This window comes from Chionomys nivalis, chromosome 9 (genome assembly GCF_950005125.1).
Source record: "Chionomys nivalis chromosome 9, mChiNiv1.1, whole genome shotgun sequence".
Lineage (NCBI taxonomy): Eukaryota > Metazoa > Chordata > Mammalia > Rodentia > Cricetidae > Chionomys > Chionomys nivalis.
Window position 1 is genome coordinate 71,466,580 of NC_080094.1, and position 21,984 is coordinate 71,488,563.

The following is a 21,984-nucleotide window of genomic DNA, read 5'->3' on the forward strand; positions in this document are numbered from 1 at the left end:
GCAGCATTGCTTTATTTTATTTGTACAGCAGTGTTGTTGCATTTTATCAGTGAGTTCCTGCCAGGTCTGAGCTAAGAAAGCACTGGGCTGTTTGCTTTTGTCTTTGTCTATTCATTTCATGGTTTTTGTGTGCCTAGGTAACAGTTGAGTGAGTGGGCTGAAGAGTGCCACTTGACTGTACCATCTGTAGACTGCCCAATGGCCCTAATTACTTCCATTATTGTCGTGGAGCTTAGATCCGCTTCACAGTAACTCCACAAAGCAGTTTGCTCTGCATTTTTATTTTAAGAGTTTGTTAGATTAATTTCTCTGTTAATCTAGTGATGTTTTAAAACTCCTGTATATGTCATGAATTTAAATCCTCAATATAATTGATTTTGCAGAAATATGAGTTTTGTTGCCAGGATAAAAATATGCATTAGGAAAAATAAGTTAGAATCAGATTATTATGCCACATTCACAGGTAAACTCAGAATTCTGTTGACGGAGAATTGACAGAAGAGATTTGAAGAACTGAAGAAATCACTTCAATTCGGTGATGATTTGTTCAGACAGTTCATACTGTGCCTCGGACAGCAGCGTCCCAAGCGGTTGTCATTTTTGTGCTATTCTTCTGAGGCAGAGAGATAGTAAAATAGGTTTAATGGTTTGTGAGACATTTTCTCTTAAAAGTTAGTGTTTCAAAGTAAGATTCTGGAAACATGCAGCGCTGGGATCATCTTACTATTGACTCACTTGCCAGCCAGTTAGAAACATTCTAGCTGGTTTATAAAAAGGGGCAAGCATTACACTGCTACAAAAGGTTAAATTCTAGCAAAATATTAAATATGTTTAAGCATTGTTTTAAACAAACTGGTATAACCAGTTGAGCAAACTCCTGACCTGCTTTTGTCCTCACATTTGCTCTGTCCTCACTGGTCGTTAGGCAAGTTGATATTAGTAGGAGACGGTTGGTGCGCCTTTCACAGCCTTCTCAGTCTGGCGGGAGCAGTGAAGAACTGTTTACCGGAATGAAGGAGGGGGCCGTCAGTGCTCCCTCATGAAAATGACGTGGCTACAGGTTAATTCCACTCCAGGGAGTCGAAGAAGCATGTGCTGTTTTCATAGTGTTGATAGCAGCCACAAAGGGCAGACAGTGGTTATGTGTAGGCCTGATCCCTGCTTTATTATTGCATATTTAACTTTCTCCAGCAGAAAAAAAAATGTTTGGGAAAGATGTAATATTCTAATCCAAGGAGGATCTATTAGAATGAAACGTGTTCTTGTTAATAAATTAATGTGCATGGTTTGAAATGGCATTTTAGCAGGAGAATCTGCAGACTGCTCAGTTAGAATTAAAGCGTGTGGCACATCTGTAGTAAGCCTGCTGTCAGTCCCTAGACAGCGCTGAGTAATGGCAACATCCAGAATATGCCTGCTTGCCTTTGTCGCCTTCGTGGAGAGGACGGCTAGTGATCTGTAGCAGCAGCCTGCATTTTATTGTCCTTACTCGAAGATGCAGTTCCAGCTCTCCATAGACCGTGACTGTGTGAAGAGTGCCTACGATTTTTATTTTTTTTAATTTTAAAATAAAAATTTTGGAGCTCTTGATGTTGTACTTTGGGAAATAATGCTTAATAAATGCAGACATTTCATAACGTAGTCTTTAATGGGAGGAGCAGTGGGAACGTGAAGGTCTCTTAGATGAGCCACTGCCATAGAAAATACTAATGAGAGTCGTCATGTCACGGCATCTGAGCCAAGTGTGGAAATGCTGGAGAGTCTGTCTTGATAACTGATTTAATATTTGTCGTAAATTGGGATCCGATTGTGGGAACGCTGTGTCTTTTTATTTCACCTCTCTGAAGTGGAATTCTAGAGGGCAGATAAATATATTCATGATCATGACATCCTGCTCCATTATGCCAGGCTTGAACTTTTAATAAGGACGATATATGAGACACTCACTTCTTACCACCATGGTGCTATTTAGAAGTAAGGGTGATTGTGCTTTCTTATTTTCCAAGCACATTTGTCCCTGAGTTTAAAAAATAAATGTTGAAAGTTGAGCTTGATAAATGTTCTTTGGGCAGGTGTCTTTGTTTAGCAAGCTGTGAAAAAGGTAATCAGGACCCACCATAATCAGAGATTAAAAACTCATTAACTTCAAAACGTGTTCCATGTATTAGATTTTGAACTCTTGCTGAAATTTTCATAGCTAAGAGTGTGTAGTCGTTACAGTTTGAAATTAGACTTGCATTACTAATGTTCTGTAGGTCAGTATTCACACCCATGCATGTGTGCGCGTGTGTTTTCTGTGAGAAGATTACTTCAGTTGACCTAAGACTTGATGGTCTCTGAAGGTAACAGTATTGAGGTGGTACTTAGACCTTTGTATTATTTCTACCTCTCTAGAATCCTAATGTGCTGCTTTTAGTGAACAAAGGTCTGTTTTACTAAAAAAAAAAAAAGACTTTTAGAGCTGTTTTGTAGCTGTAATTTGTATCTCAACTAGTGTTCACTTGGGATTGAAATGAAATGATTAGTGATAGTGAAGGAGACCCAGAATGGGCAGGAGGTGAATGGTCTGTGTTCTCTAAACTTTCCAAATAAGAATGCTTTGATAATTAATTTGGAGTTAGGAGACCCATTGAATCTATTTACCCCTCATATTTTTTTTATTAAGTTTTTACTTTATTTTGTGTGTGTGGGCATTCTAACTGCATGTATGTCTGTGTACCCACATGTATGCCTGGAGCCACGAGACCAAAAGAGGTCATCAAATACTTTGGAACTAGATAGAGTTACAGACAGTTATAAGCTGTCATGTGGGTTCTGGAATTTAAGCCCAGGTTCTCTGGAAGAGCAGCAAGTGCTTTCAACCACTGAGCTAGCTCTCCAGCCCTATTTACATCCGTCCTAGCACACTTGAGATTAGCAGCTCTCTGCTGCGTTTGGAACACTCCTTACCAGGTGTAAAAGTGCTTTCTTAATACTGCAGGTCTTTATGCCCAAGGTAAAGGTATACTAAGTGTTTTGTTAGACTTATGAAGAGTGCTTGCGTGGAGTCGATATGTCTGGTTTGCTATGGTTGATTTCTTGGTGACTAGGCTACCCATAACCAGTGGTTAAATGATGAATTGCATTTAAGGGGCATTAAGGGACACAGAGACACAAAGTGCCATAGTATAGTAGGGGCCAGCCTTGAGTTAGGCAGGAAAACTAAACTCTCTTACCATGAGCTGCAGTCTTCTCTTGAAAATGGGAATGTTGCCAGGGAAGTGGTGGCCCATGCCTTTATTCCCAGCACTCAGGCAGGCAGATAGATCTCTGTGAGTTTGAAGCTAACCTGGTCTACAGAGCGAGTTCCAGGATAGCCAGGTTTATTTGTTACATGGAGAAACCCTGTCTGGAAGAACCAAAAAAAGAGAAAGGAAATAGGGAAGGGGAATGTTGATAAGGAATGCTGTGTAGACATCATTGGGCTGTTATGATGGTCATTCCACTTTTCTAGCTCTTTAACACTGATCCCTGTAGTGATATTTTGTGTTTTAACAAATAAAGCTAAGCCACTGCAGGCTAGGGAGTGGTGGCCTACACCTTTAATCCCAGGACTCAGGAGTCTGAGGCAGGCCCTCTGTTAATTCAAGGCCACCCTGGGTTACACAGGAGATCTTGTAAAAGAGAAACAAAGTTCACCCAATGGTGATCCCAGCACTGGGGAGGTGGAGATGGGATCAGTATTGCTGGACAGAGAGGGGAATATAAGGTTGAAAGAGACAGGAACTCAGATGCAGTCTGAGGATTGCCTATGCAGTCTGAGGACAGGATCGCCCCTCAGTCTGAGCACTGGTAGAGGTAAAAGTCTCTCTAGTGGCTTGCTTTGCTGCACTACTTCTCTGACCCTTCAGCTTTCACCCCCTAATATCTGACTCTGGGTTTTATTTATTAAGACCAACTAGAATTCATACTGCAGATACCAGTTAAAAGTCAGGTGAATGAAGATCAGATGGATAGGTAGAGTCTAAGCACTGGCTTGGCCGGAATAGGGAATGGCTTAATATCTGAGCCCATCTGTGCATGGACTTCTCAGTACAGCCCTGTATTTAGACTTTGGGCTTTTGGTTATGGGCGGGAGGTTGTGTGTGAATTGCTGCCTCAAGTCCACAGAGCCTCAGTGACTGGAACAGAAAGAAATGTACCTGTGGATCTGCCTTTGAAAGAAGACCTAGGGGAAAACACACATTTCCTATAACCAGATAATTCTTCAAAGAAATGAGGACATGGCTCCTTATGTTTTCCCTGATCTTTCAGAGAGGACTGACAATGCCTTTACCATGAAGCCACAGGCATTCTCCATTTGAAACTAGAGTAAAATCAATTAGGTTTCCAAAAGGAAATTTCTGATCCCCTTAAACATTTGTGCTAAATCCTTTTGCTTATAACCCTCTAACATGAAGAGAAAAGGAAACCATATTCGGTCCTGTTTACATTTGGAATGTATGGACTGTGTTGCAGTCCTTGGGTTCATTGGGAAGAAGACATTCTATGGGAGACTCTGGGAATGACATTTGTTACTCTGGTATTTTACTGGAATAACTTGCATATAATTTATACTATAAAAGTCATGAGGTTTTTCAATGGGGTCCTAAACAGTGAAGACTCTTGGGAAGGGTGCTGGGTGATTATGTAGTGTCTCCTTTAGATGTGTAAGGAGAAAATAGTTCCTTAGCTATGCTTCACTAGGAGATTTCATGGGTCATGCATGCATTTTTAGATCACCTATTGGGATCTGAGGTCTGCTGAACCCCTTAGATTTTTCTGCTCAATCACCCTTGACAAGGCTGATGATCCTGCTCGTTCTTACTGACAACATCAGTTGCAGATTGAATAGTGTAGAATTAGAAGAAATTAAAGCAGCCAGGTTCTTAATGTCTGATCTTGATTATTATTTTTAGGACATTAAAACCTTGTCTTGGTTTTGTTTCATGCCTTTTGGTCATGAAAAAGGAGCTGAAATATTCTAAATATTTAAGTGTTTGTTTAAAAACCTATGGTTTTGTTTTTTCCATAGTCACTTCTCAATAACCTGTGAGGCACTGTGTGTGTGTTTGTGTGTGTGTGTGTGTGTGTGTGTGTGTGTGTGTGTGAGAGAGAGAGAGAGAGAGAGAGAGAGAGAGAGAGAGAGAGAGAGAGAGGTAGGTATGTATTTTGGTTAATATCTTCTGTTTTCATTTCAGCGGATCCTATTAAGATCCTAATGCCTTCGCTGTCTCCTACAATGGAACAAGGGAATATTGTGAAGTGGCTGAAAAAGGAAGGTGAGCAATGTGTTCCTGATGTCTTCCAGTGTCTTCCAGCTTGCTTATTGGATCATTTTGTCCTCCATTGCACCATGTATTTGATGTAATTCATGATACAAAGGAAATGTGTTGCTTTGCTGGTTGGTGTAAATTGATGTAAATAAAAGCTTCCCATATTGGTGTATGGAGTTTTCTGGCTTAACCATCTCTTTTCACTTCACATGACGGTGAATGCTTCAAGGCTTTCAGCATTTAGTCCTTTTTATGGGAAGTTGGGAGGTGCTCTCATTAGAAAGAACAAATAAATAAGAATATAAGGAAAACTCTCACCTGTAGCAGTGTAGGAGTGTAGTTACTGGGCCCCAAGGCTCTGAAATGAAAACTGTGATTGGTGCTTCAAAACACACACTGGTGGAACTGGATAGAAAATGGGGCAATAAATACTCACAGATGTTTTGAGTTTGAAAACTACACAATTTTAGATTCATTGTTTGTGTTGTGTCAAGACTAAATTACAAATAAGTCAGATACTATATAAATATTTGTTGCAGATACTAGGAAAACACTTGATAGATTCCTCTATAGCTGATAGTGTTGTAAATTCCCTGCCTCTCAGACTCTATAGACAAAAATGGGAAAAAGAATTAAATTTGCTAAAAAAAAAAAAAAAAAAAAAAAAAATTGTAGAGCTTGAGAAAGTGCTTAGCAGTTAAAAGCACTGGCTGTTCTTCCAGGGGAAGAACTCAGGTTTGAGTTCCAGCACTCACATGGTAGCTCACAACTATCTGTGACTCCAGTTCAAGGAAATACAACTCTTTTTTCTGGCCTCCATGGGCACCAGGAACACACGTGGTACACAGGCATGCGTGCAGACAAACTGCTCATAATAATGATGATGGCTATGATGATAATGTGCTTGTATAACAGAAAACATTGTAAACCAAATAAAAAGAATCTAGTGACAATTTGAAAAAAAGAATATTTGTGGTTTGTATCGTAAAGTATAAATACTCCTAAAAAAATTCAATACATAAACAGGTGGGTCCAGAAGAAAGGTTCTAAGTTGCTCTTAAATGTGGGTCGGAATATGTTCACTGTAAACACGTAAGTGCTACGGACATAATCATGTTTCTCTGTTATATACAGAAATGTAGACGTTTGACATTTGATCTGTGGATGGAACGGTGGAAGTGGGTGCTCTCAAATACTCAGAGGGCAAAGTAGTCTAAGCCCCAAGAATCTGCAATGTCTAAAAAGATTACGTTTATATTTACTCTTTGGCCCTGCAACCCTATTTCCAGGGACTTATCTTAGTGTTACACTGGTAAGAATAAGACAAAACACACCACACATAAGGCTGTTTATTACAACCCTGTTTGTTTACAGAAACAGAAAATGCAGGCAGCCCAAAGGGTGGTGAGGATGAGAGCCGTTGGCTAACTTTAGGTGTCTATAACTGTGTAGTGAAGTATATAGTCTCTCCTTTTCATGTTGTGGAATGATGGCCGGTAAAAATAGCAGGGTAGAGACGAGGAACGGCAGTGCCCAGACTTCAGCCGCCAAGACTGTGGGTAGAGTTGGCGGTAGAGCAGTGCCTAGCGGTGAGAGGCCCTGGAATCAGTGCCGGGGAAAGGATAAGCAAAAAGCTTAAAAGCGGCAAGTGGTTGTGGTGGAGAGTACAGGGCGGGTGTGTGTGTGTGTGTGTGTGTGTGTGTGTGACAGAAAGGCCTGAAGGTAGATGTCTCTGAGTATAGCTTTGCTTTTCTCCTTGACTTTGGAAAAATACATATTTTGCATGATCTTAAAACAAAATTAAAATGTAAAAAAGCCCTAATATTGAGTCAAATTGAAACAGGTGAATCTGATCATATATCTGGTTTCAGGGAATGCTGTTTTAAATGTCAGTGAAGTTGCCTATAAATACCTAATAGACTAGCTAAAGGAGCTCCAGAAACAATGCTGAGGGTGAGTGCTTCTTACACCATGATGGTTGGATTGGTGGTATGAATGGCAGACTCATATGTTTTTTTACAGAATAAATCAAAGGAGTAGTTGGGGTCATGGATCTGGGAACCCTGACTTTGGTGTGGGTCACAGACAAAACCAATGAACAAGAGCAGAGGTTAGAGAAAGACCCCGTGACAGTAATTTTCAAGGCCTTTCCTGGAAATGTGTAGAAACAAGGACCAACCTAGAAGTCATGAGCACTACCATAAGGCCTCAAACTGCAGTCTGTTAAGGGCCAGTGCCCATTGCAGTGAGTGACGCTGTGGGGAGCGCGCTGCTGCCAGAGCAGGAAATATGCTCAGGAAGTGAGGCACGAACTTAAGAGGGTGTGGGAAGTCCTTTTGTCTATGTGTTACTTTTATTGGTTAATGAAAACATCAAATGAGTTTGATTGTTGGTGATACTTAGTTTTTAAGAATGCTTGATACAAAACTGTCTTTAAAGGTGTGTGTAACAGCCATTTTACCAGACCTCAAGTGTCTAGCATGGTGCTTAAAAATGAAAGACATAATTTCTAGACCAAGGAGATGAGTGTGCTGTGGCTGTTATGACAGACAAGGGGGAAGGTACCATGGATGTAAAGGGAGCTGGGGAAGACTCTGTGTGTTCTAGGCCCTGCTTTCCTTTTCCATCTTTCTGTCATGGTTCCATTGGTAGTTAATAGTAACCCTTCCAGATACTGGCCACTGGCCAGTGTCTTACTACACGCTGTCTAGCTATCCTCCTCTTTATTCATGCTGCAGCATTTGAAGGAAAGAGGACAGATGTTTAGTCTGTCAGACTCACTAGGTAAACAGAGAAATTATAGGCAAGCAGGTTCATTCTCTAGTATTTGTCTTGAGAGCTGGTCAGGCAGGTGTTAAAAGAGGACAGAGGAGGGAAGAGCAAGTAGCTCGCTCTGGGAAGACCTTTGAGGTTGTCCCCGTGTGATGTAGATGTCCAGTCTAGTATTCAGTGAATATAGTGTATGCAGCGTTGAGGGCGTGGACAGAGATTCCGTGTCTTGTAATTAATGTTCGGACTCCTGGAAGTCTAGCGTTCTTAACGTCATTGCTGCCATTGATGATAAGTGTGGAGACCAGGAAGAGAAATATACTGGCGTCCAGCAGGATTCAGGTTCCAAAGAGGAGGTGTGGAGTCTGCAAGAGGATGGAGGCTACTAACAGTATGAGGGAGATCAGATGGCTGCCCATTACACCTTTTATGCGCTATAATTGTGCAAAGATTAAATGGGAGGAAGGGAGTATGTGAACTGGATTGAGGAAGCTGAATTGACCTTGACAAGATAATAGGGACCAGTTGTATATTAATGGGAGGCTCACAAATTCCTCTTGCCAGAGATAAGAATGACTCCCTTTTTAATAAGCAGGAACCCACTTCAAGACCCTAAGGGAATAGGGACTTTTGTCTAATGCCTGACTTTGGGGAAAAGACTTTCCTCTGGGGTCCAGACAGTCCATTATAGAATATTGCTTTTTAGGGGTGTGTGTGGCTTAGTTTATCCAAATAGCTAAAGCTTAAACGTGAGCAAAGATGAGGCTAGACAAATATTACTGTGAACCTGAGTAGACCTTAGAAATTTATAAATCTTGATTATCAAATATGTCTTACTTATCAAGCATCTTACTTATCTACATTTCTAGCAGCTTGGTGTTAACTAATACGGGAGTAGGCAGGGTATTCATGCCATATGGTTCCATGGTGGCAGGGATTTTTTCTCCAAAGAATTACTTTATTTAAAGAAGCTGCCATTTCATACATTTTCATCCTTCAAAGTCTTCACAAAGTTTCCCAAGGCACGGAGAACTCTCATAACAAATGGGAGGGTTGTTAAAGTGAAAGTAGAAGTGTGCTGGGGAACTGAGATCCACACAGTCAGAATGCTGGAACTTTGGAAGCAGCAGTGGCCACCATGGCTTCACACTGGAAATGAGCTTGTCAAATGAACTTGGTAACTTAGAACAGATCTGCATTTCTTTAAAAAAAAAAAATAATAATAATCTGGGTACTAGGAAAGGCAAGAATATGCATGACAGACTGGGCCTCACAGCAGATGAGGCTGGAATGGAGGTAAGGAGTATGTCATATTATGGTTGCTGGGTCTTGGGTATTACACTTGGCTGGTACTTTTGCTTAGCTCTTTTCACCTATGGGGAATGTGTTTGTGTGTTAGTATGTTTTCTTCCCCGGTTCTGAGCAATTTGGTAGCCACTGTGCACAGTTAATTAGTGAACCCTTGAGTAGAACCAGAAGCCTGCAATGTAACAGAGATCCTGGAAGGCGTTACAGACAAGCTCGTCCCTATAGAATAAATGACCTAAGGAAAACACCCCAGAGTCTACCCAGAGCAGGAAACAGAAAGTGGAGCCATGTGCCATAGCTGTGGTCTGGAGCTGCTGAGAAGAGAGATTTGAGCAGGTCAAGAGGCAGGAAGAAGGAAATGGGTTAGTTCAGGCTTGAATATGGTCGGTTTTGAGATTCTTGTTAGTCACTGAAGGCAAGATACTCAGCGTGTTACAGGAATTGACGTTCCAGCACAAGGTGTGGGTTGGTGACCGAAGTGTGAGTAATTATCATATGGGCAGAGTTCAGTGCTCTGTAACAGCACAGTTACTGTTGTTTTTGGCAATTCGTGTGGTCTAAGAATTCCCATTCCCTTGAAAGTTTGCTCTCATGAGCTAACCTTATGAAGTCTTGGGGTTCAAATTTACAATACTTAGAATTTTGTGAGTGAGAACTCACTGGCCGAGGCTTTTAATAACTTTAAATTATCTGGCCAAATCCATCCTGATGGTACACAGCTTTAATCCATGTGGAATTCAAGGTCAAACCCCATTTGCTGAGAACGCGATCCCAAACTTAATGATGTGCTCAGAAGTAGTCATCTAGGAGCAAAACTCAGTAGGCATAGCCAGCAGCAAGGCGACACCTACCTCCAGGATCTGCCCCTGCTTGGAATTACTAAACTCAAAATGTGTGAATTTGAATTTATTAAATTTATAAGAGGAATTTAAAATGCTATGCAAAAATATCAGGCAGAGAAAACATTAATTGGAAGTTCTTGTCGTGAAAAGTATTGTCCATAGAATTAGAAAATATCGTTGAAGATTGGGTGAGAATGTGATAAGTCATAACTGAACAGAAGGTTTGTGAAGCACGCAAGGAGTTAAAGCCATGGGAGATCAGAAAGAGAAGGCTAAAATGAGGCACATCCAGGAGGGCTAACAGAGAAGGTGGAAGACAGAAAATGTTCAAAGAAACATTTGACTGTGCTGAGTTGTGTAAGCCGAAGCCAGAGCTTCACTGAAGCCCTTGGAGGACTGGCTCTGCATGGCTGCTGCATCTTTAATTATCAGTGCCTGAGAAAGTTACACGTTTATCAGTAATGTGATCCATGGGCGTCTGTTTGAGCTTTCTTCCCCTCGTGACTTAGGGCTTTGTCTGTTTCCATATTCATTGCTGCAGGATGTTGGCACCCCTAAATAGTGATTCAAAAAGATCAAGTTCCTTCACACTTTGAGAATTTCTAGACCAGTAGCTGTGAGTGTTGCAGCTCACTGGCAGTCTGATGAGGTGCTCCCAGTGGAACTGGGCACTATGGTCCGGAGGCAGGATGAATGCGGTTCAGTCTCTGCAAAGCTTCTCCAACAATGCACTCCTTTCACATGTGACAGACAATGATATATTTTAATCTTCTGGAGCATATCTCCCTGCAGTTTGCTCTTAAAATTCTGTATTAACCAGCTTGCATGTGTGGAAGGGGGTGTTGTTTAGTAATATATTGGAAGTAATAGAGACCATTCTTAATCCTTGTTTCTTGGTAATTCAGGAATCATTTGGAGATTGTTGCACTATGATCTAATGTGCTAAGTGCAATATCTATAATAACTTGGTTACTTCATTTTGTGTTGAAAACAAATTTATGGGCTGGAGAGATGGCTCAGTGGTTAAGAGTATTGCCTGCTCTTCCAAAGGTCCTGAGTTCAATTCCCGGCAACCACATGGTGGCTCACAACCATCTGTAGTGAGGTCTGGTGCCCTCTTCTGACCTGTAGACATACACACAGACAGAATATTGTATACATAATAAATATTTTGAAAAAAAAAAGAAAACAAATTTATATTCTGACAGGTGGTTTGTATTCACTCTTTTTGTTTGGTAGTGAGGTCTTTATTGACAATAGTCACTATGATTTAAAGCAGTTATTTAGCACTTAATCCATGTAAAACGGCTGAAATTGCAAGGGAAGACTAGATAACGGTCTGGTACCCTGTCAGCCGAGTGTGATCTTCAGAGACTTTAAGGTTCCTAAAAGCCTGAAGCTTTGTAATTGCAACCAAGCCTGACCATGCCGTTCTGAGTACATGTATGTTAGAATCCCACCCTGAGATTCACGTCTGTGTGCTGTGCTGGCCACTCTGGGAGGGAGTTAACTGAATTAAATCTTGGCTTCAGAATTCTAGCAAAACTCATTTTCATTTTTTTTTTCTAAGTTGAAGGAAAGGAAGATAAGAGCTTTTATGTAGCATGATCAGTAAAAATCCAGAGACAGACATTGGGGTTCAATCTCAATGTCAGAAAAGCAAACCAGCCAGCCGCTGGCTTTTATCTCTACCTCAGTTCGAATTGGCAATCCTGCCACCAGGAATCTCAGAATGAGACTGTCTGAGAGCCGTCTCCTCCCATTTTATATTCCTCTCTAGTGCTGGGATTGTGCACCACTACTGCCTGGTTTCTATGGCAAACTAATGTGGCCACTGGGATTAAACATGTGTGTCACCACTGCCTGGTCTGTAAGACTGACCAGTGTGTGGCTATCTTTCTCTCTGAGCTTCAGGCAAGCTTTATTTATTAAAATACAAATGAAATGCCACTATACATGTAAATTAACTCCATCTTTTGAATGAGTGAGTCAGAATAGTAGTTTTGTATTTTATATTATATTTACTTTCAGTCTATAAAAATGGAATAAAACAACATAGAATTGGAGAGTGTGCTTTTAAAATGTTAGTCTGTATCCACGTTTCCAGTCAGTTGAAAGATGGGTCAAGCTGTAATCCCACCCTTGCTGAAAGCTTCCTACTGGGATATGTTTCTGTGTTTCTCCTGGAAAGTCAGCATCATTTCTTTTTCCCCAGTTGGAAAGTCAAGTGTATTCTAAAGATTCTTGTTTCCCACTTTTTGTAAAAATTTGTCTTCTGCTCTGTGGTGAAGCTCTGTGGACTAAGACCAAACTGAGATAATTGCACAGAAGCCAGGGCAGTGCCTGGATGGGACAGAGTGAGTGGGGAATGTGATTCTTCGGAATCCACCCTCACTCTCTTCCTTACCTCAGCTGTGAGAGTGTCACACACTTCCGTGTAAAACATAGATATCTGCACCTACTATAGTATTACTTTGTAAAATTCAGAAGCGGTGGTTCTGAAGGACGCTGTGTCTGAGGAAGCTTCGTTCTCTGAGTAGGTGCTCCTGGAGTCTGAGTGGATTGTACTGCAGCAGACGCCTTGGCTTCTGTTTGTGTTGCTAAAGTGGGAAATTTTGGAAGGCGAGTTGTTCAGTATAGCACTATCTTGACAGTTCTATGGATTTTCGGCACTCAGGTCCAGAAAGGTATGGATGATGTGGCTGTCTCCACAGTTCAGTTAGAGCGCCTCTCACCCCAGAGATACCTGGTGTCTGATCAGCCACTTCCTTCCTAGCCCAGCTCTTGTCAGCCTGATTGTCCTGTCTTTAAAGTTTGCTTTTTCTCGATGTTATATAACAAAGAAGGAAGTAGGCTTTTTTTTTTTTACTTATTTATTTTTATTCTTTTTTAATTAAAATTTCCACCTGCTCCCCATTTCCCATTTCCCTCCCCTCCTCCCAAATATTGCCCTCCCCCCACTTCCCTCCCCCTATCCCCACTCCTCTTCTCCTCCCCCCACTCCATTCCCCCTCCCTCTCGATACTGAAGAGCAGTCCAAATTCCCTGCCCTGCGGGAAGACCAAGGTCCTTCTATCTACGTCCAGAAAGGTGAGCGTCCAAACAGGCTAAGCTCCCACAAAGCCAGTTCATGTATTAGGATCGAAACCTAGTGCCATTGTCCTTGGCTTCTCATCTGCCTTCATTGTCCGCCATGCTCAGAGAGTCCGGAATCAACCCATGCTTATTCAGTCCCAGACCAGCTGGCCTTGGTGGGCTCCCAATAAATCAGTTCCACTGTCACAGTGGGTGGGTGCATCCCTCGTGGTCCTGATTTTTTGCTCATGTTCTCCCTCCTTCTGCTCCTCATTTGGACCTTAAGAGCTCAGACCGTTGCTCCAAATTGAGACTCTGTCTCTACCTCGATCCATCGCCAGATGAAGGTTCTAAGGTGATATGCAAGATATTCATCAGTATAGGATAGGGTCATTTCAGGTTCCCTCTCCTTAGTTGCCCAAGGTACCAGCTGGGGACATATTCCTGGACACCTGCGAACCCCTCAAGAGTCAAGTCTCTTGCCAACCCTAAGATGGCTCCCTTAGATAGGATATATACTTCGCTGCTCCCGTATCCATCCTTCCTATATCCCAACCATCCCAATCCTCCGAGCTCCTCCCATCCTCCCCTTCTCATATTTCTCATCCCATTTCCCCTTTGCCCCATGCCACCTCACCCGCAAGTTCCCAGTTTTTGCCCTGGAATCTTGTCTACTTCCCCCTCTCCATGCGGATGACTATATGATTTTCTTTGGGTTCACTTTCTTATTTAGCTTCTATAGGATCACACATTATATGCTTAATGTCTTTTATTTTATGGCTAGAAACCGATTATGAGTGAGTACATCCCATGTTCCTCTTTTTGAGTCTGGGATACCTCACTCAGGATAGTGTTTTCTATTTCCATCCATTTGCACGCAAAATTCGAGAAGTCATTGTTTTTTACTGCTGAGTAGTACTCTAATATGTATATATTCCACACTTTCTTCATCCATTCCTCCATTGAAGGGCATCTAGGTTGTTTCCAGGTTTTGGCTATTACAAACAATGCTGCTATGAACATAGTTGAACAGATACTTTTGTCATTTGATGTGGCATCTCTTGGGTATATTCCCAATAGTGGTATTACTGGATCTTGGGGTAGGTTGATCCCAAATTTCCTGAGAAATCGCCACACTGATTTCCAAAGTGGTTGCACAAGTTTGCATTCCCACCAGCAATGAATGAGTGTGCCTCTTTCTCCACAACCTCTCCAGCAAAGGCTATCATTGGTGTTCTTGATTTTAGCCATTCTGACAGGTGTAAGATGGTATCTCAAGGTTGTTTTAATTTGCATTTCCCTTATCGCTAAGGAGGTTGAGCATGACCTTAGGTGTCTTTTGGCCATTTGAATTTCTTCTGTTGAGAATTCTTTGTTCAGATCAGTGCCCCATTTTTTTATTGGGTTCATTAGCATTTTAAAGTTTAGTTTCTTGAGTTCTTTATATATTTTGGTGATCAGACCTTTGTCTGTTGCAGGGTTGGTGAAGATCTTCTCCCAGTCAGTGGGTTGCCTTTTTGTCTTAGTGACAGTGTCCTTTGCTTTACAGAAGCTACTCAGTTTCAGGAGGTCCCATTTATTCAATGTTGCCCTTAATGTCTGTGCTGCTGGGGATAAACGTAGGAAGTGATCTCCTGTACCCATATGTTGTAGAGTACTTCCAACTTTTTCTTCTATCAGGTTCAGTGTGTTCAGACTAATATTGAGGTCTTTTATCCATTTGGACTTGAGTTTTGTGCATGGTGATAGATATGGATCTATTTTCATTCTTCTACACGTTGACAACCAGTTCTGCCAGCACCATTTGTTGAAGATGCTCTCTTTTTTCCATTGAATACTTTTAGCTCCTTTATCAAAAATTAGGTGTTCATAAGTTTGTGGGTTAAAATCAGGGTCTTCTACTCGGTTCCATTGGTCGACTTCTCTGTTTTTATGCCAATACCAAACTGTTTTCAATACTGAGGCTCTGTAATAGAGTTTGAGGTCAGGGATGGTAATGCCTCCAGACGATCCTTTATTATATAAGATTGTTTTGGCTATCCTGGGTTTTTTGTTTCTCCATATAAAGTTGATTATTGTCCTCTCAAGATCTGTGAAGAATTTTGATGGGATTTTGATGGGGATTGCATTGAATCTATAAATTGCCCTTGGTAGAATTGCCATTTTTACTATGTTGATCCTCCCTATCCAAGAGCAAGGGAGATCCTTCCATTTTCTGGTATCCTCCTCAATTTCTTTCTTCATTGACTTAAAGTTCTTGTCAAATAGATCCTTTACTTCCTTGGTTAGGGTTACCCCAAGATATTTTATGCTATTTGTGGCTATCGTGAAGGGTGATGCTTCTCTGATTTCCATCTCTGCTTCCTTATCCTTTGTGTATAGGAGGGCAACTGATTTTTTGGAATTGATCTTGTATCCTGCAACGCTACTAAAGGTGTTTATCAGCTGAAGGAGTTCTTTGCTGGAGTTTTTGGGGTCGCTTATGTACACTATCATATCGTCTGCAAATAATGAAAGTTTAACTTCTTCCTTTCCGATTTGAATCCCTTTGATCCCCTTATGTTGTCTTATTGCTATTGCTAGAATTTCAAGCACTATATTAAAGAGGTATGGAGAGAGTGGACAACCTTGTCGTGTTCCTGATTTTAGTGGAATAGCTTTGAGTTTCTCTCCATTTAATTTGATGTTAGCTGATGGCTTGCTATAAATAGCTTTTATTATAGTTAGGAACGACCCTTGTATTCCTAATCTCTCTAAGACCTTTATCATAAAGGGATGTTGAATTTTGTCAAATGCTTTTTCAGCATCTAATGAAATGATCATATGGTTTTTTTCTTTCAGTTTATTTATATGATGGATTACATTGATAGATTTTCGTATGTTGAACCAGCCCTGCATCTCTGGGATGAAGCCTACTTGATCATAATGGATAATTTTTCTGATGTGTTCTTGGATTCGGTTTGCCAGTATTTTATTGAGTATTTTTGCGTCGATGTTCATGAGTGAGATTGGCCTGTAGTTCTCTTTCTTGGTTGTGTCTTTGTGTGGTTTTGGTATCAGAGTAACTTCAGCTTCATAAAAGGAATTTGGCAATGACTTCTCTGTTTCAATATTGTGAAATACATTAAGGAGTATAGGTATTAGGTCTTCTTGGAAGTTCTGGTAGAATTCTGCATTGAAGCCATCTGGACCTGGGCTTTTTTTGGTGGGGAGGTTTTTTATAACAACTTCTAATTCTTCGCGACTAACAGGTCTATTTAGATTGTTCACCTGGTCCTGGTTTAACTTTGGTATATGGTACTTATCTAAAAAAGTGTCCATTTCTATAACATTTTCCAATTTTGTGGCATACAGATTTTTGTAGTAAGATCTAATGATTCTCTGAATTTCCTCTGAGTCTGTGGTTATGTCTCCCTTTTCGTTTCTGATTTTGTTAATTTGCGTATTCTCTCTCCGCCGTTTGATTAGTTTGGATAGGGGTTTATCAATCTTATTGATTTTCTCCATGAACCAGCTTTTTGTTTCATTGATTCTTTGGATTGTTTTCTGTGTTTCTATTTTGTTGATTTCAGCCCTCAATTTGATTATTTCCAGTCTTCTACTTCTCCTAGGTGAGTCTGCTTCTTTTTTTTCTAAAGCTTTCAGGTGGGCTATTAAGTCTCCAATGTGTGCTTTCTCCGTTTTCTTTAAGTGGGCACTTAATGCTATGAATTTTCCTCTTAGCACTGCTTTCATAGTGTCCCATAGGTTTGAGTATGTTGAGTCTTCGTTTTCATTGAATTCAAGAAAGACTTTAATTTCTTTCTTTATTTCTTCCTTGATCCAGGTGAGGTTCAGTAGTTGACTGTCCAGTTTCCATGAGTTCATAGGCTTTCTGGGGATAGCATTGTTGTTGAATTCTAACTTTAATCCATGGTGATCTGATAAGACACAGGTGGTTACCGATATTTTTTTGTAACTGTGTAAGTTTGCTTTGTTACCGAGTATGTGGTCTATTTTCGAGAAGGTTCCATGAGCTGCAGAGAAGAAGGTATATTCTTTCCTATTTGGGTGGAATGTTCTATAGATGTCTGTTAAGTCCATTTGATTCATTACCTCCCTTAATCCTCTTATTTCTCTGTTAGGTTTCTGTTTGATTGACCTGTCCATTGGTGAGAGAGGAGTGTTGAAATCTCCTACTATTAGTGTGTGTGGTTTGATGACTGCCTTGAGTTTTAGTAACGTTTCTTTTACATAAGTGGGTGCTTTTATATTAGGGGCATATATATTCAGGATTGAGATTTCATCCTGGTGAATTGTTCCTGTTATGAGTAAAAAATGTCCATCTCCATCTCTTTTGATTGATTTTAGTTTGAAGTCAACTTTCTTAGAAATTAGTATGGCCACACCTGCTTGTTTCTTAGGTCCGTTTGCTTGATAAACCTTTTCCCAGCCCTTTACTCTGAGTAGATGTCTGTCTTTGTGGTTGAGGTGTGTTTCTTGTAAGCAGCAGAATGTTGGATCCTGTTTTCGTATCCAATCTCTTAGCCTGTGCCTCTTTATAGGTGAGTTGAGTCCATTGATATTAAGTGATATTAATGACCAGTGGTTGTTAACTCCGGTCATTTTTCCTTTCTTTCTTTCTTTTCTTTGGTAGTAGAGTTTGTGTGTTTCCCTTCTTCAAGTTGTGCTGGTGAAGGGTCTTTAGATGTCTGAGTTATTGTGGGCATTGTTGGACTCCTTGGTTTGTGATTTTCCTTCAATTACTTTCTGAAGGGCTGGATTTGTGGCTACGTATTGTTTAAATTTGTTTTTATCCTGGAAAACTTTGTTTTCTCCATTTATAGTGAACGAAAGCTTGGCTGGGTATAGTAGTCTGGGCTTGCATCCATGGTCTCGTAGTTTCTGCAGTATATCTATCCAGGACCTTCTGGCTTTCATGGTTTCCATAGAGAAATCAGGTGTAAGTCTGATAGGTTTACCTTTATAGGTAACTTGACCTTTTTCCTTTGCAGCTCTTAATATTCTTTCTTTATTCTGTATGTTTTGTGTTTTGATTATTATATGACGAGGAGATGTTTTTTTTTGATCCAGTCGATTTGGTGTTCTGTATGCTTCTTGGACCTTCAAAGGAATATCTTTCTTAAGGTTGGGAAAGTTTTCTTCTATAATTTTATTAAATATATTTTCTGGACCATTGAGCTGTACTTCTTCTCCTTCTTCTATCCCTATTATTCTTAGGTTTGGTCTTTTTATTGTGTCCCAGATTTCCTGAATGTTTTGTGATGAGAATTTGTTGGTTATGCTGTTTTCTTTGATGAGAGTGTTTATTTTCTCTATGGTATCTTCAGTGTCTGAGATTCTTTCTTCTATCTCTTGTAATCTGTTGGTGGTACTTGTCTCTGTAGTTCCTGTTCGTTTATTCAAATTTTCCATCTCCATCCTTCCCTCGGTTTGTGTTTTCTTTATTACTTCCACTTCGTTCTTCAAGTCTTGAACCGTTTCCCTTACCTGTTTGATTACTTTTTCTTGTTTCTCTTGGTTTTCTTGGATATCTTTGAGATATTTATTCATTTCCTCTACCTTTTTGTTTGTAATCTCTAATTGGTTGTGGCAGTTTTTCACCTCCTGTTTAGGGTCCTCTATTATTTTCATAAAATTCACTTTTGAGTCGAATTCTTCTGATTCTTCTGTATTAGGGTTTAGACTTCTCATTTCGGGATTCCTGGATCCTGGTGATGTCACGTTGCCTTTCAAGTTGTTGGGGGAATTCTTGCATTGGTGCCTGCCCATCTTTTCCTTCAAATGGAGCCAGGAGAGGCCTGATGTCTTGGACCAGTCTTTGCTGTGACTAACTCTCTAGGTGTATCTCCTCAGTGTAGGGGCAGGAACCGTTCCCTTCCAGGTGAACTCCTCAACACCAAAACATGGATGCGTGGTATTCCAATGACCCGCGTAAAGAAGGCCGAATGCAAGGGGTCGGGCGGGGTCCAGTAGAACACAGGCGACACTGCAGTACAAGCTGGAGGTGCCTGCGCTCCCTTTCGGGGGTTGCTGAGGCCTGCCCGCTGCTCTGGTTGGGTAGCCTTAGTGTAGGGGCGTTTGTGCTCTCTACCGGGACCGTCCGCCCCAGGATAGTACACACTCACCCGTCCCGATGAAACTTCTTGGCACCTACACAGGAACTCCTGGATGCCCCAATGAGCCAGGGACTAATGGAAGTAGGGCGCAGGCAGAGCAGGTCCAGCAGATCACAGCAGAGACTGCAGCCCCAGCAGCAGGGGCCCGCTTTCCCTGGCGGGGACCTTGAGGCCTGCCCTCTGGTCAGGGACTCACTGCTCTGGGTTGGTAGCCTTAGTGAAATGGCAGGAAACTGTTCCACAGCTAAGGACCTTGCAGATAAGGCAGGTTTGGGGGTGGGGGTGGGGTCGGGTGTGTAGGAGAGCAAGCCCTGCAGCAGGAGCTGGGGGAGGGGTGTTTGTGCTCTCTACCTGGACAGTCCGCCCCAGGATAGCACACACTCACCCGTCCCGATGAAACTTCTCGGCACCTACACAGGAACTCCTGGATGCCCCAATGAGCCAGGGACTAATGGAAGTAGGGCGCAGGCAGAGCAGGTCCAGCAGATCACAGCAGAGACTGCAGCCCCAGCAGCAGGGCGGAAGTAGGCTTTTTTGATTTGACTTCTTTTTATCAACCTGGTGAGTCACTGTAGCTCTAACGAGCACATTTTCCTTTATCTTCATACTTGCTCTACAGATAACAGCCGGCTATCCTCAGCACTCATCTTTGGAACAGATGTATAGTCTTCATTTTTGGTAGAACAAAATTGTTTCGTAGGAGGCAGGGGATTGTGATTGTTTCTAAAATGAACATTACCATTAACAATTTTTGAGACATGTTTAAGAGAGAGGGATGCTTCTGTGGACTTCATCCTCAGTTCTGTCAGCTGCCCATCAGGACAATGGACCAGGATGATGATGCTGGCTTCGGTGCCGGGGAGCGGCTACCGGGCAGGCCTCTGCTCTGGCCCCTCCTGGGGCCTACTCTTGCTCCTGGTCCCCTCTACCTCCAACACAGACATGGACCAGGGGGAGATGGTACAGGAAACAGAGGAGCTGCTGTCTTCTGCAGCCAGCCACGTGGCGCTGAGAACCTACCTGTGAGCCTCAGCTAAGAGTGACCCACTAGAACATAAACTGCTGGGCAGAACTGAACACTTTATTGTAGCCGATGTTTTCCAGTGCCTTCCATTCTTGTGTGTGTGTGCCCTGTGAATGGTGTGGGAATGGTGAATGGAATAAGGAGGGAGGCTGCTTCTTGATTATTAGTGGTTTATTAGCTAGAAATATATCTGCAACTTTATTTTTATCAGAAAATGTTGCAAAATGTTTAAAGGTCTATGTGAATTTGTTAACATAACACTTCCAGGTCCGTGATTTTTTTTTCATAGCCACACATTCAATCTTCCTGAAAGTTAGAAGATAGGAAACTTGGTGGAGATTGTTTGTGTCTGGGATTGGAATAAACTTTCAGCTGGGGTTGGCAGAAGCACCTCGTCACTACTCTGCCAAACAGGCCAATGCCGATCAGTGCTGGAACCCTGGGTTTGGATCCTTGGGACTCATGACTCAGCCTCAAATGTCGTGTGTCCACTCACAGTGATTATCGCTAGAGTTTCAGTCTCGTGATCATTACGGACAGCGCTTCCTCATGTGATAATTCGGTCTTAAGCTCCTCTTTGGTTCAGCAGCTGACTGACTTTTCTGTGTCCTGCTCTGTTGATCATGTGCTCCGTTGGCTCTCATAGCTCATAGCCTGACGTGAAGAGAGAAATGTGGCTTTAAAGAGAAAGAAAGGGAATATCTTGTCAGATGTTACAACTTGCTGCAAATGAAATGTAATAACCAGGTAAATGTAAAGAACAATTAATATTTTCCTTATGAGGAACTAATGATTTCTGAAGTTTTTTTGTTTTTTTTTTGCGTTTTGATCTGAAGTTAAGTGGTGGTGGTGGGGGTGCTAGCCTGGACTGGGTGTGAAGAAATTGTGACCAGGAGCTAGGAGGAAGTAGCAGCAGCAGCGGGAAAGCATTTTTGAGGCGGTTCATGATTCCTTTCAAGTTAGCAGAGGATCAGAAACACCAGAAGTGACTCAGAAACTTACATGGCTGAAGTAAATTTGTACATGGTTCCTCAAAAGTTGTTGGAATTTAAATGAGAGTGAAAAATGGTACAACATTATTTCATTCTTTTTCTTTATGGCCAGAGTTTATTGTGTGCATCTAAGAATATGTGAAAAGTTTCCTAGCCTCGTCACTTCTCCCATTGCTCCAACAGCAGGAGCCCCCCTGGAAATCTTTGACTCTTTCAAAGCATCTGTGATTAAACAACAACAACGATGATGCACATGGAAGGCTGGGGCAGCAGGAGGTGTTGCAGGAGGAGGCTGCTTGTTCATCCTGGCCACCCAGAACCAAAATAACCACACAGAAACTGTATTAATTAAATCACTGTTTGGCCCATTAGCTCTAGTTTCTTATTGGCTAATTCTTATATTAATTTAACCCATTCTTAGTAATCTATATATTGCCATGTGGCAGTAGCTTACCGGCAAAGTTTCAGCATGTCTGACTCTGGCGGCTCCATGGGGCTCCATGGTGTCTCTCTAACTTTGCCCTTCTTCCTCCCAGCATTCAGCCTAGCTTTCCCCGCCTA

General features: G+C 41.6%; 1 protein-coding gene across 1 annotated transcript in view; it reads left to right on the forward strand.

Moving 5' to 3' along the window:
• The window catches only part of Pdhx (pyruvate dehydrogenase complex component X), a 69,638-nt gene that overhangs the window by 12,917 nt on the left and 34,737 nt on the right, over positions 1–21,984 (forward strand). The window contains exon 2 of the mRNA XM_057780927.1: positions 5,220–5,300. Coding sequence (XP_057636910.1) covers positions 5,220–5,300 — 81 coding nt within the window. The remainder of the gene's footprint in view (positions 1–5,219; positions 5,301–21,984) is intronic.